Here is a 15,949-nt window from a genome sequence, read left to right as displayed (position 1 = left end):
AGGTGGGAGGGAAAGGGAGAGAGAAGGGAAATTGCATGGTAATAGAAGGAGACCCTCAGGGTTATACAGTGGAGGAGGTAGAGAGAGAGGAGGGGAGGGGAGGGGAGAGGTGGGGAGGGGGGAGGGTGGAGGATGGGAAAGGCAGCGGAGCACAACAAACACTAGTATGGCAATATGTAAATCAATGGATGTGTAACTGATGTGATTTGCAATCTGTGTATGGGGTGAAGGTGGGAGTTCATAACCCACTTGAATCAAAGTGTGGAATATGATATGTCAAGAAATTTGTAATGTTTTGAACAACCCACAATAAAAAATTAAAAAAAAAATAAATAAATAAATTAATTAATTAAAATTAGGAGCACTTTCTCCTTAATCACAAAAGAAAAAAATCACTAAAAGGTCTTTATTTTGTATTATATTAATTAATTAACTTATTTTTATAGTAAAATTGGAATAAATGTTAATGAGGAGTGCCAAGTATTTAATTAATAGCTAACATATCCCATTATTATCTCATTTCAGCACCATGTCATCAGAAAGTATAAATGACTGCTAAAACAAGAATCTTCTTGTTATCAAACTTATTGTGTTTTTCTTTTTACTCGTAAATTTGTTGAGCTCCTACCATGTATTATATTAGCATGGAATTTAACAAAATCATTATAAATTATTTGTCTGTGACTTGAAACTAAATAAAACAATATGGATTTCTTGCTTTGATGTCAACCTGGATCTTCCAATCACTGTTAGAAATCTAAGTGAAGAAATTCAAATAGAAAGACAAGATCTAGGTTTTCTTCTTCTTTGTAAAGTGTATGTATTTTGCTCCTTGATTATGTAGCTATTAAGAGGACATTTTGCTTAACTTGAAAATTACTTGTAAACGGTAATAATTTTTTTTCATATGAACCTCTACGAATGTTGATTTAATACCTAAGAAAATCATAATTTCTTGATTTAGCAGGTGTCAGTGGAAGTAAAAATAGCAGGGTAGAAGTCAGTAGTACAGATGAAAAGAATCCAGCTGTCTCCTCTGACTTCAAAAGTCTCGAGTCTGAATTACCCATCTGCTTAAAAAAATATATCAGTGAATAGAATGCTATTATAAAATTAAGAATTTCAGGTAAAAGAAACATTTAAAGTTAAGGGAAATGAACCAAATGGATCTACTGATATACCTAGAAGTCTTTTTAAAACCAAAAATACCAACAAATTGTTTATAAATTCCCTTTCTCATTAACTCTTTCAAGGAATAGGATATAAAAATACTTTGCAAAGATCTTAGCTCAGAATCCTATATTTCGCAATAGCATATTTTAATGATCTTTTCTCATCTTGGAATGGATTTAATGAATATCAATCAATCATGTTTGTACTTCAACAGAAAAGTAAATATCTTTAGATTTCACTAAAGGCAGACATATCTCAGGGTTTAAAGAGCCCATGATCAAGCAATTTCACAGGGTAGACATTAGCTAGGGAGTGCAGTGTCTAGTAGTGGTTTTCAACTATGGCCATGCATTAAGATAATCTCAGAAATTTGAGACAGAAAGAGATGCTTAGACCTTTCTGTGCTGATTCAATATTTTAAAAATCACTGCAGGTGATCCTGATGGGTATCCAGTAGTGAGTATTAGAATGGAAAATCTCATGAGTATACTTGATGTGAAGGCTTTTTTGATCTTCATCATTAGACTTTATAGGATAGTATTGCTGAAGTTAAAAAAAAAATGGGTAATAATCCAGCAGTTCATGTAAATGTCACTGAAATGGCTAAACGTATAGATGTGTGGGATGCTGGACATGAGTCAAATTTCTGAATTAGGGTTTTTAAAACTTGGCATTACTGATATTTTGGGTCAAGTAATTTTGTTATGGAGACTGTGCTCTACACTACTACAGGATGCTTACCAACATCCCTAGTTTCTATCCACTAGATGTCAGTTATGTAATCAAAATTTCTCAATATCTCCTGAAGGGAAAATAGCCCTTGGTTGAGAACTACAACACTAACACATGAAAATAATAGGTCAAAGGGAAGCAAATGAATACCAGAATGCCCTATCATTCCAAATGCAAACTGGAAAAGTATCAAACATATTGACAGCAATAGGCTCTAAAAAATATGCAGAGTGTGGCTTAATGCAGGAAATTACTGTTATTTTATAAATTGCTTGAATATATGCAATCATCATCATCATCATCATCATCATCACCATCATCATCATAATTATGACCCTAAACTAGCAATGAACAAGTTGTGATCTTAAAATCGTTCCTTAATGATTCTTTAAGTTCACAGCATCTTTGTTCATAATTGTCAAAAGCTGAAGGTTACCAAGATGTCCTTCGGTAGATGAATGATAATAAATGTGGTACATCCAGATGACAGTGGGAAAATTAATAATAAGAATGAGCTATCAAAGTATAAAAAGTGAGGGAGGAACATTAATGTATACACTATGTGAAAAAGGCCATCTGAAAAGGCTGTCTACTGTGTGACTTAGTTATAGAGGAAGTAAAAAGAGGAATAGGTGGAGCACAAAGGATTTTTAGGCTTACCCTATTTTACCTCACCTGCTTTACTTCACTTTACAAACACTGCGTTTTCATTTATTTATTATTCTCTTTCTACACATTTCATTGGTGCATCATAGTTGTACATAAAATGGAATCTGTGTTACATACTTGCACTTGTTCACAATATGACAATATAATTTGGCCAGTATCACTCTCCAGCACATCCACCCTCACTACCGCCTGTCACCCCCAGTCCCTTTCCTACTGATGTCCCTTTTATTTTCATTAAATCTGTCCCCACCTTTCTTTTCCTTCTTCCTATCTAGCTTTCACATTTGAGAGAAAACAAACAACCCTTGGCCTTCTGCGTTTGGCTTATTTTGCTTAACATGATGGTCTCAACTTCCAACCATTTTCCTTCAAATGACATAATTTCACTTTTCTTTATGGCCGAATAAAACTTCATTGTGCATATATACCACAATCTCCTAATCCATTCATCTGTTGATGAACACCTAGGCTGCTTCCATAAAATGGCTATTATGATAAATGTGCATATGCATTTATCAGTTTATTATGATAACTAATTCTTCAGGATTGATACCAAGGAATGATATGTCTGGGTACTAATTTATAGTCCCACCAACAATGTGAAAGTATTTCTTTTTCTCCACATCCTAATATTTATTATTTTTTATTCTTGATGACTATCATTCTGATTGGTATGAGATGAAATCTCAGTGTAGTTTTGAGTTGCAGTTCCCTAATTGCTAATGATGTGGACCACTTTTTCATATATTTTGTTGGTTATTTGTATTTCTTCCTTTAAAAAGTGCATCCACTGCATTTTTAACAAGCCAAAGGTTTTTGTTAACTATTAACTTAGCCAATTTATCAGTGCCATTTTCCCAAAAAAAGCCTGTGGAAAAGTGTGTCTGCATCACACGTTGACTTTTCTTGCAATATTTCAAACGTTTTCATTATTATATCACGTATGATGATCTGTGATCAATGATCTATGATGTCACTATTATAATTATTATACTTATATAAGATGGTGACCTTAAGTAATAAATGTATTTTCTGATCACTCCACTACCTCTTGGTCATTTCCATCTCTTTCCTTCTCCTCAGGCCCGTCTATTCCTTGAGACCTAATAATATTAAAATTAGATCAGTTAACAACCTTATGATGGTCTCTGTTCAAATGCAAGGAAGATTTCCATCTCTTTTGCTTTAAATAAAAGCTAGAAATGATTAATCTTAGTGAGGAAAGCACATCAAAAGCTGAGAGAGGCCAAAGGCTTACCCTCACCTGTCACAGTTAGCTGAGGCATGAATGCAAAGGAAAAGTCCCTGAAGTCCCATTCCAGTGAACAAATGAATGATAACAAAGAAGAACAGCCTTATTGGTGATATGAAGAAAGCTTGAGTGGTCTGAATAAAATATCAAACCACGTACAACGTTCCCTTCAGCCAAAGCCTAATCAAGAGTGAGGCTTTAATTTCCTCAATCCTATGAAGGCTGAAAGGTTAAGGAACTCAGAAAAAAATATTAAATTAGAAGAGGTTGGTTCATGACATTCAGAAAAAGAAGCCATCTCCACAACATAATGGACAATATGAAGCACAAAATGCTGTTATAGAGCCTGCAGTAAGTTATCCAGAGACCTAGTTAAGACCTCTGATGAAGCTGGCTACACCAAACCACAAATTTTTAACGTAGATAAGACTTCCTTCTATTTGAAAAAGACACCATTTGGGACATCTTCAATGCCTGACTTCAAAGCATCAAAGGACAGGCTGACTTTCTTGTCTAGGGCTAATGCAGCTTGTAACTTTAAATTGAAATGGTGCTCATTTATTATTCAAAAATTCTTGGGTTCTTAAGAATTATACTAAATGTACTTTGACCATACTATTTCATTATTATATCACTTATGATGGTCTGTGATCAATGATCTATGATGTTACTATTATAATTATTATACTTATATAAGATGGTGACCTTAAGTAATAAATGTTGTGTTTTCTGATCACTACAAAGTCTGGGTGACACCATATCTGGATTACTGTACACTTTAAGCTCACTGTTGAGACTGTATTAATACATTTTCTGCTACATCAATGAAATATCTGAGGCTGAGTAACTTATTTTAAAAGAGGTTTATTTAGGTCACAATTCTAGAATGTCAGGGATATGCAACCAGGGTTTGTTCTGGGGAGGAGCTTCAAGAGATGGTATCACAATCTTGGAAGCACATGCAGGAAGAGATCACATACCAAGACAGGAGGAAGATGGGGTCCGGCTATATCTTCTGAAGCCAAACCTCCAATTGATATAAGGATTTCCCATTAAACTCCACCTATTAAAGGTCTACCATCCTTTAATATAACTAAACTGGGGAACAAGCTTCTAACACATTAGACTTTGGGGGGCACAACACTTTCAAAGTAAAGCAGAGACCTATTACTTATGAGAAAAAGATTCCTTTCATAATATTGCTATCCATTGATGACACACCTGGTCACTTAAGAGCTCTGATGAAGATGTACAAGATTAACGTTGTTTTCATACCAGTTGACACAACATCATTCTGTTACCAATGACTAATTTCAAATTTCAAGCCTCATTTACAAGTATGTTTCATAAGTGACTTAGATAGTGATTCCTCTAATGGATTTTGGCAAAATGTGTAAAAATACTGATAACTATCTGAAGAGGTGCTAGATGCTATTGAGATCATTCATGGTTTGTGAGATGAGGTGAATTATTAATATTAACTGGAATTGCTAAAGTAGATAAAATCAGATATTTAAAAGGAGACATTATAATAGATACCTCAGAAATACAAATGATCATAAGATTATTATGAACAAATATATGCCAATGAATTGAAAAAAATATGAGTCATAAATAAGTGCCTGAAAACACCAAAAAATCCTACTGTTAGGGTTTGGATGTGAAGTGTCTGCCAAAACCTCATGTGTGAGACAATGCAAGAAAGTTGAGAGAAGAAATGATTGGGTTGTGAGAACCTTAACCCAATCAGTGAATTAATCCCCTAATGTGATTAACTGAGTGGTAACTGGAGAAGATGGGGTACTGGGGGTGTGGCTTTGGGGTATACATTTGTTTCTGATGAGTGGAATCTCTCTCTCTGCTTTCTGACCATCATGTGAGCTGTTTCCCTCTGCTACATGCTTTTGCCATGATGTTCAGTCCCATCTTGAACCCTGAGGAATGGAGTCTGCTGTCTATGGATTGAGATTTCTGAAACTGTGAGACCCCAAATAAACTTTTTTTTCCTCCACAGTCGTTCTGGTCAGGTCCTTTAGTCACAGCAGTGAAATAGCTGACTAAAACACCTACCAAAAGTGAATAATGAATAAATAGAAAATGAGTGAAGACTACCAACAAGTAATGAAACCCAATCAGTAATGAAAAGTCTCCATTCACAGAAAATCCCAAGACCAGAGGGTTTCAGTGCTGAAATTTACCAAATATTTAAAGAAGAACTTCAGTTCTTTTCAATTTCACTCAAACTACTAAAGAAAAAAAAAATTGAAGACAAATAAATGCTGTCAGACTCATTCTACAATGCCAACATTACCCTGATAGCAAAACCAGACATGGATGCAAAGTAAAAGAAAACTTATATTCCTAATGAAAATAGATACAGAAGTCCTCAATAAAATACCAGCAAACTGAATTCAACAATACATGAAAAATATCATTCAACATGCTCAAATGCAATTCATCCCAAGAATGCAAAGAGCATTCAATATATGCAAATCACTATACATAACACATCGTGTTTAAAAATAAGCACAAAACAAAGTGATCACTTCAATATATGCAGGAAAAGCATCTGATGAAATTCAATAGCCCTTCATGATAAAACTCTTCTAATAGAAAATTTAGATAGAGAAGAAACACACCTCAACACAATAAAGGACAGATATAACAAATTCATAAAGGACATCAAATTGAAGGGGGAAAGTTAATGGTTTTCCTCTAAGATTTAGAACAAGTTAAAGATGTCCACTTTGACCACTTTTGTTCAGAATTCTACTGAAAGTTCTAGCCACAGTAATTAGGCAAGAAAAAAGAAATAAAGACCATCAATTGGAAAAAAATTAGGTCTGGTGGTATAGCTCAGGTTTAGATTGCTTGGCAAGTATGTGCAAGGCCCTGGGTTTCATCTTCAGCATTGAAATTTTTTTTTTTAATTTGAAATAATGATGTTAAATTGTCCCTGCTTTGCCCATAATATGATTGCATTTATTAGAAAACACAAAAGATCACCAAAAAATCTGTTAGAATTAATAAATTAATTCACTAAACTGGTAGGATATAAAAGTCAACCTGCAAAAATCATCAGTATTTCTATAGTCTATCTTAAAAATAAACCAAGAAATTGACTTTATTTGCAATATCTACAAAGGAAGAAAATACTTAGAAATAAATTTAACAGAGGATTTGCAATATTTCTACATTGAAAACTATAAAGCTTAGATGAAGAAAATTGAAAAATGCACACATAAATACAAATATATCCTGTATTTGTAAATTGGAAGAATTAATATCATTAAAATGTCCATACCACCCAAAGTTATTTTTAGTAACTTGGTTTAGGCCCTATCAATCTACTAATGAAATTCTTCACAGAAATAGAAAAAAAAAAGTCTAAAATTCATATGGAACCACCAAGGACTCTGAATAGCCATAGCAATCCTGAACAACAAAACCAAAGCCAGATGTATCATATTTCCGGACTTCAAAATGCTACTGAAGTATAGCAAGCAATGGTGCTGATAGGAAAGCAGACACATTGAGACACAGAATAGACTTTAGATACTGAAAATAAATCCATGCATTTATAGACAATGGATTTTTGACAAAGGTGCCAAGAACACACATTGGAGGTAAAGGGAGTTTCCTCAATAAATGGTGCTGGGAAAACTGAGCATCAACACACAGAACTAGACCCTTATCCCTCACCATAATATAAAATCAAATCTAAATAGATTAATGAGTTAAATAGAAGACTCAAACGTACAAACACTATTAGAGTAGAACACTGGAGAAATGTTTTATATCATTAGACTATAGAAGAATTTTTTGGGGGGGTAATGCAACAAAAATAATAGGTAAATGGGATTACATCAAACTAAAAAGTTTCTGCACTGCAATGGAAGCAATCCACCAAGTGCAGAGACACTCTATAGAATGTGTAAATATTCGTATTTGCAAAATATGCACCTGGAAGGGGTTGATGTGCAGAATATACATGAAACTCAACTCAGTAGCCCCCAATCCCTCCAAGCCCCCAAACACTCCAATTAAGAAACGGGTGAGACTTCAACAGATACTTCTCAGGAGAAGACTATTAAAACTATTTGTAATCTATGACTTTTATTTCATTCCTAACATAGTGATTTATGATAAAATATATTTTAAAGATCTTTCAAAATTTTATTTTTAAGTTATCAATTGAAATATTATAGTTGTGTATATTTACTTCTTTTAATATTTTTCAGTTGTAGATGGACATAATATCTTTATCTATTTATTTTTATGTGGTGCTAAAGATGGAACCCAGCGCCCCACAGTGTGAGGCAAGCATTCTACCATGGAGCCACAGCCCCAGACCCAGGTATGTATATTTATGGGATGGAGTTAACATTATGAATTTCTCTCTACCCCAAATATTTTTATTCTTCATTCCAGATTTACTTATCATCAGAGATATATTTTAGGATGAGAAAGACATATTTCTGTGGTCTTCAATCCCTCATCCAAAACCATCTAATCATGAGAAAAACAAAATACAAATTATACCCAAGGTAACATTACCAAATACATAGCTAATATTTCTCAAAATTGTCAAGGTTATCAAAAACAAGGCAATTCTTAGAATATGTCCCCAGTTGGGCTGGGGGTTGTGGCTTGGCCAAGGTAGAGCACTCGCCTAGCACAAGTGAGGCCCTGGGTTCTGTCCTCAGCACCACATAAAAATAAATTAATTAACTAACGATATTGTATCCAACTACAACTAAAAAATAAATATTAAAAAAAAATAAAATGTTCCTGGTCAGTGTAGCTTAGGGAAAAATGATTAAATCCTTAATAGGATACTGTTACAGAAAAAAAAAAGATTTAGTAAAAACTAAGGAAATCTGAATAAAGCTTGGACTTCAATGGAGAGTAAATATTTATATTGATTTATTAATTATGATAAATGTACCATACTAATGTAAGATATTAGTAATTGGCAATTGGGTTTCATAAATATGGAAACTCTGTACCATCTTTGCCTTTCTGTAAATCTAAAACTATTCTAAATGAAAACACTTGTTTCTTAAAAAAAAATATTACTTTAGGATTATAAAAAATAAACAATCACAAATTTCTTGTCAGAAATTACATCATAGGATGATATATAAGATATGTCTAATGAAATTTGAAATCCCACTGAATGCATAAAATTTATTTTTAAAAAATGTTTGGCAGAAGACTATACAACATGACTTGAATAATCATCAAAAGAACAACCAAAAAAGAACATAAAACCAAAAAAAAAAAAAGTTGGCTTAACATTTCAGGAATTTATTTTAATTATAATTGAGTTACAATCAGAACTTATGGCAAGCTGAATGGTTCTGCATGATTAAACTTTTTTTTCCTCAATTTTGCATTTCTAGCCTCTGTCACTAAATCTCTCATATTTGAAAACACACTAGAAGCCTCTTTACATTTTGTAACAGATTTTCTCATTTCCACCAATGCCATTATAGAAGGCTAATCAAAAATTTCTGTTCAATTTTACCGCAAGAAATTAAAATGAGGGAAAATTTTTATTGATTTCTTCCTACATTTTATGTGCTGAGACGGTTAACATCTCAATAGCTACACTGACATTGGTCTATAGTCATAGAATTTGGGTTTAGTTCTGAGCCATACTTGGAAAATCTACTTCAAATACTTATAGCTCATAAAATCCTGGATCTTTCTTCCATAAAGCAACACTTTTGAAACATTATTTTTAAATATTGTTGGTCTTCCTGAAACAGTCTGCATTCTCTTCTTTTTTTATTTTATTTTATTTTTTCCTACTGAAAAACCAGGGTTAAAGTGTATTGTTCTAATTTGAAAAAAATCAGGTTGACTTCCCTGTGTTAGACTTGCTGTAGCCTATGGAGAGAGGAGGCTTTATTTTAGGAACACTGTATTGGCAGTATTGTTCAAAAAAAATGCTTTTTGTTTGTCTGTTTATATGTATTAATCTTAAAAGAAGCTAAATTTCAGGGACAGTCTAGAATGAAGGTTTCCTTGATGAAAACCCTACTTACAAATTTACCTGAGGATACTTTACAGATAACTATCAAAAACGTCCTACTTATGGCAAAGTATCTTTGAATACTGAATTCTTTCATCTTCTGCACAGCATCCTTTTATTGCAAAAAGAGACAATTTACAATTGTGGCTACCAAATTCTCTACCTGGTAGTTTGGTCATCCATAAGGTTGTACCAGTATCTACCTCACCAAGTTGTTTGGAGGATTAAATGCCCTAATAGTTTGTAAAGTTCAGAGCATGACAACTAGCATATTAAGCACTTAATAATGTTTCATAGTATTATTACTGGACTAAGCTTTGACTTTGAGCTACAAAAATGAACTATGAGTTATGACATATGGAATAGACTGAAAGCTAATTATATAGTGTATGTTTTATAGGTACTAGTCTAACATGCTGTGATCAAAATCTACAAATATCTAAGGTTAACAAGAAGGGTATTTAAAAATAAACAAGTAGAATGTTTCTTCATTTGTAAAATTTATCTACAAAATGAGGTAATAATAGTAACCACTTGTCTTGGTTGCTTTAAAAACTGTATATGGTATATTGCTGCTGTTTTAAGAGGACATATTGTTATGGATTCAATTTTGTCTTTGCAAAATCATATAATGAAATCCTACTCTTAGTATGCCAGAAAGTGACTCTGTGTGGAGATTAGGTCTTTACAGATGTAAGTAAGTAAAAAATGAGGTCAATAGAGTGGACTCTAAGCCCCGTATGACTGGAGTCCTTATATAGAAGGGAAATTTGAACACAGATATGCACACCAGACTTTTGAATGATGGCACCAAATTTTTGAAATGAATTTGAATGGGCCTTGACATGGCATGAGAGGAAGCAACAATGCAGATCAAATGTGCTTTCAAGAGCACTAAGAAAGAATATTGATTAGCATCCAAGTTTAGTGATATAATGCTGCTTTTTAAATTAATTGCATTTGTGCTGATGTAGTTTCAATTAGTAACCATTTTAATTTTTATGTGGTATAGAGAAACAGGGATGGGATAACAAAGTTCTACTAGTATTAATTCAGGAAGCTTTTCATGGAGTTGATGCAAAAAAATGATTCCACCTTTTAGTATTATTTACTGTTACTAGTCGAAATGCATTGATAAAATTTCAGAAACACAGACATTTTTAAAAGTAAGGAAGAGAGGCAGAGCAGGTTAACTCATTGAACTTGAAGATATATTCTACCTAAAATAGGAAAAGGAAGAGAGCAGGAGGAGATGGAGGTGGAGAGGATGAAGAGAAGAAGAAGAATGAAAATAAGAAAGAAAGGAAAACAAGTACCAGAGAGCACAGAGGGCAAATCTCCCCCGGCCCCTGCCCCACGATTTCATGAAGCCAAACTGAAATGGACCACACACAGCTATTTACTTCCTGGGCCTCAAAGTCGTTCCCTTCAAGAAGCCAGTGTTGGGGTAGCTGAGCATGACCCAGAGCCCTCTGCAATGTGCAGAGGGATGCGGCTTCTACTTCTGCCTCAGTACTGTTCATTCCCGGGGTGGCAGGGGGGGTGTTAAAAGAGTTAGGGCAATCTTGGTGGGCTGAATCTCTGCTGCACAGCCACCATGGGAACCAACACAGCTGCTTCCACCCTTCTAGCCTGTTGGGTGGGACTAGTGACACAATTGTTACTATTACCAAAAAAAAAAAAAATGTGGTTCATGATTTGCTTTAAAAGTAGTTATTTGAGATTCCTTTAAGATGCTTAACTGGCACAAAGACAAGTAGTTACACACAGATATTCATTTCCTCCTGTGATTATTTTTACTACGAATTTATTTTACAATTCTGAACTAAACAACAAAATTGATTGCAATAGTTCTGGCCAGAGGACCTGATAGCAGAAATGTGCTTATAGACAGACACCTTTATCTCTCCTGGGTTCACTTTCGTAGCTTTGTGGAGAGCTGGTGCGAACTTTAGAGATGATCTTGATTTTGCCAATGAGTAAACTGTGATCCAGAGGAGGAAAGTGAATTTCTGAGGCTCACAGTGGCATCACAATGATACTATCCCAATCATAACAAAAGGCCCACCATTAAATTAATTTGCTATATTTTGGCCATTATTAATTTATTTCACTACAGTGGCAAAATGGAAATGATTCTAAAATAAGAGGCTTTCTTTTTACTAGAAAAAAATGCTTAGATATCATTGAGTACTAGCCTACTGAATATTTATGTTGATTTTGTTAATGCAAGATCTTTATGTATATTAATTTATTCTAGATTTGTAATTTGATATTAATGCTACAAGGAATGTAGGTGATAGATGCAGTTTAAAGCCCCTTAGTCACATTATTTAAATTCCACTTTTATTCACATTCATGTCTTTTACTTCCTTGAGTACAACTAAGCATTGTCCACAAAACAGAAATAAATGAGTATCACAAAAAATTATTCCATAGATAACTACAAATATTCACAACTCAGGCAAACTCTCATCTGAGATTCCTATCCTAATGATATTGAGCAGCAACACAGAACTTGTTATAAGCAAGGGAAGAAAAAGTTGGTTAACAAATATTTTTGAACTTTTCTGTGAGGTTGAAGTAAATTATATCATTACGTATTAGAAAGCATACTTAATATGAATTATATTCTATAATTAAACACATGTCTTGTACAGCAGAAAATAGAATAGAAACTTCAGTTTTTCATTATACGAAAATTATTCTAAGACATACAAAAGTACTTTCAACCATACTACTCTGAATTTTCACCACTCCTGTGCATTAGAAGATACATAAATGCTTAGTCTACATTGTAGTATGTCTAGCAATATGAGTATAAATTTGATTTACCACTAAATATCATATCAACAAATATTTAAGGCCAAAATTCATATAATTCTTAAGTAATCAGAAAATACGAGAGTTACCCCAAAATTTATATAGTAAAATATAGAGATATGTTTAGGTGGGGTTCAGATATGTATATTGCCTATAAATTAGAAATAGATTTTTCTGTTATTCTGTATGGGAATGTCAATGTCCTTTGTAAAAAATAATCATAAATCAGTAGGCAGTTTTGCTGCCTCTAGGAACAAAGCAAGTTGTACCACATATAATTTGAGAATTTGAAAAGAATTTTCACAAGAAAAAAAAATCTTAATTTGGAAGTAATGTCATCAAGATTTAAGATAGCCCATCAATGAAGAGAATGTTAATGTGTTTAAAAAATACTTTCTTAGCAGATGAATGTAAACACCTGTGTGCTATTGAAATAAACCCACATTAAACACTAAATGCTGAGAAATAACATACCCAGGCGCTCACGCATCTTCCGCAAGTGGTGATTTTGAAATCCCCATAGAGATCTTTGATTGCACCAGTTGTGAAGAATCCTTCCACCATCAGCAGAATGCCATACACGAAGAATGCAGCTGCAATGCCGTAGATCACATACTTAAAGATGTCAATCCTGGGGGAGAAGGGAAAAGTGTTGTTGGTCTGCAGAAATTGATTCTCGCATGCTTAAGTCTCTTTTGGAAGGAAAGTTGGAGAATGTTGATATTCACGGTGGAGGCTGAATTTACAAACATTTTTGCTTCATATTTCTAATGTGTAATATACATTTTGTTCTGCCACTTTTAATATTTGTCCTGAAGGGATTTGAGGTTTTCATGTGTGTAAGTATCTTCTTCCCTTCTAGCATCCCCGCTTCCCTGGTTCACATCCTTGTAGTCTTGGATAAGCAGTGAATTACATTTCCAAAGGAGTTTACTTAAATTCATTTGATAAGTAGGATAATTTATCTGACTAGTAAAAAATGTGAATGTAAACATTTATATGTACAACATTGAGATTTTAAAACATTTTTTTAAAAAGAAAGCTTTATAGGTAATGATGTATTTTGCATAAAATGACATACGTAATATGTCTTTCCTCTGAATAATCAATTTTATTTTATTTTATACTTACCTTAAACCATCACAAATATTTGCTGCTGTTGCTAATGCAATCTCAGTAATAACAAGGATATAATTTTACAGATAAATTGTAATTTATCTATAAAATTTAGCCAGAATCACTAATTATACGGAACTGGGCATGAATTAAACCATAGCATAATTCCATAAAGGGTTGGGAAGACACTTTTCCTTTTCTCACAATTGATTGCCCAATAGAAGAAAAAAATCACATGGCTAAAATAAAACATTTACATAGGAAATATAAAAGTGCACACACAGAGAACTGATGCATAGATAATAGATGGAGATAGAGAGTAAGGTAGATAGGTAGGTTGTTCAGATGGATGGATGAATAGACAGATGACAGATTGATAGATGTTAAATAGGTAAATTCATAGTCCATAGCTTTGCACCTAGGATATGAATATTCACTGGGATTAAAGAGAACACTAGTGTTTTTGTGAAGTGAGTTTTTATTTGCAGTTCCTAGTTTTGAAAATATTCATTATATATTTATTCTCCAAATGGTATCTTTTAAAACCATGGGAATATTTACCATCATTGTGGCTTGGAGTTAAAGATCATTCCATTAAGATTTATTATTATATATTTTTATAACCAGTGGCCATTTTACGTTCAATGTAGTCAAAGTTGTAAAAATGCCAGTGAAATGTAGATGTGACATACCACCAGTTTAATGCTCTACATTTACTTAATTTAAGAAACGGATCATCTACAACTTTTGGAATGTATTCACTCTATGTATGCATTGTTTATGATACAGGGCACAACATTCTAACCTAAAAGTCAACACAGCACCAATATTGATGTACCTTGAGGCTAAATACTTTTTGGACACAGTGGGATGAATTTGATAAGTAAGACATAATTGCATAATTCAGCAAAATCCATCCATGGTGTTTTGGTAGGGATTGCATTAAATCTGCAAATCACTTCCGGTAGTATAGACATTTTAATGATATTTCTTATTCTAATTTATGAGCACAGGATATCTTTTTATTTGTCTTCAGTATCTTTCATCAATGTTTATTTGGTTTTGCTTTTTATACCACTTTATTCCAACCTGAGCACCTCAATATAAAACTGAATACTGATGAACTGTTTTCCTTACTAATTCTGAATTACTGCAAAATGAATATGTTCTGCTAGCAGCTCAATACTTAAATACTTAAAAAGATTAAATCATCTCTGACACATGGTAGATTTAAAATAATGAAAAGAATAATAAAATAATTTAAAATAATCTGAACTGATCAAAATAAAATAGACTTTGAAAAACAAGGTTGCAATATTGTTACTAACATTGCAATATTTATGTTACAAATTACAGATATGTTGTTTTATAGAGTTCTATACATGGGGAACAACTGAAGCCACTTCCTTTCAAAGGAGTAAGAAATAAATTAGCTGTTTTAGTAACTGTACATTTTGTATACTTTTAAGTAACTCTTAAATATTACAGAAAAATAATAATGTTTTCTTGTGTTCCTCTAGACATCTTTCAGTTCTGGTTAATTTTACTGCTAGGTCTTTTGTTTGTTTTGTTTTAAGACTATTGTAAATTTAATAGATTTCTTGATCCTTATTTCATCACTTCTGCTTTCTTCTACCATGTGTATACTTTCATTTTATTATATTTAGATTCAAATTTAGTGTTTATTATTTGAGTGGTATAAGAATTGGACACAATTTTATTTTTCAAACTGACTACTTGTCTTACCATTTTTTAAAATATAATCTTTGATCGGCTTATTTCAATACTACCATTATCCTAAAATACAGATAGATTGATTGATTGATTAATCGAGCTAAGTCCTGAGCTAAGTCCATTTCTATCCTTTCCATTTTATCCCACAAGTGTGTCTGTGCATGTGTCAGTCAGTACAGCATTGCTCTAATTATAGAGGCTTTGGGTGTATCTTGATATCTTCCAGGCTTAGACACCACCAAGATCTTCCTTGTCAGTATTTTCTTAGCTCTTCTTATGTTTTCATCTTTTCCTGTGAATTTTAAGTTTAACTTCTTTAGTTCTAGAGAAAAGCTCACTGAAGTTTGTTTGAGAGAACTAATACTTTAATAATCCTCACCAAGAACCAGGGATGCCTTTTCATTTGTTCA

General features: G+C 33.1%; 1 protein-coding gene across 3 annotated transcripts in view; it reads right to left on the bottom strand.

Annotated features, from left to right (window-relative positions):
- The window catches only part of Gpm6a (glycoprotein M6A), a 310,527-nt gene that overhangs the window by 21,291 nt on the left and 273,287 nt on the right, over positions 1-15,949 (bottom strand). For all 3 annotated transcript variants that reach the window (XM_048791945.1, XM_048791943.1, XM_015486198.2), the window contains exon 3: positions 13,164-13,320. In XM_048791945.1, coding sequence (XP_048647902.1) covers positions 13,164-13,320 — 157 coding nt within the window. The remainder of the gene's footprint in view (positions 1-13,163; positions 13,321-15,949) is intronic.

This window comes from Marmota marmota, unplaced genomic scaffold (genome assembly GCF_001458135.2).
Source record: "Marmota marmota marmota unplaced genomic scaffold, marMar, whole genome shotgun sequence".
NCBI lineage: Eukaryota > Metazoa > Chordata > Mammalia > Rodentia > Sciuridae > Marmota > Marmota marmota.
This window is presented reverse-complemented; position numbering and strand designations above follow the sequence as displayed.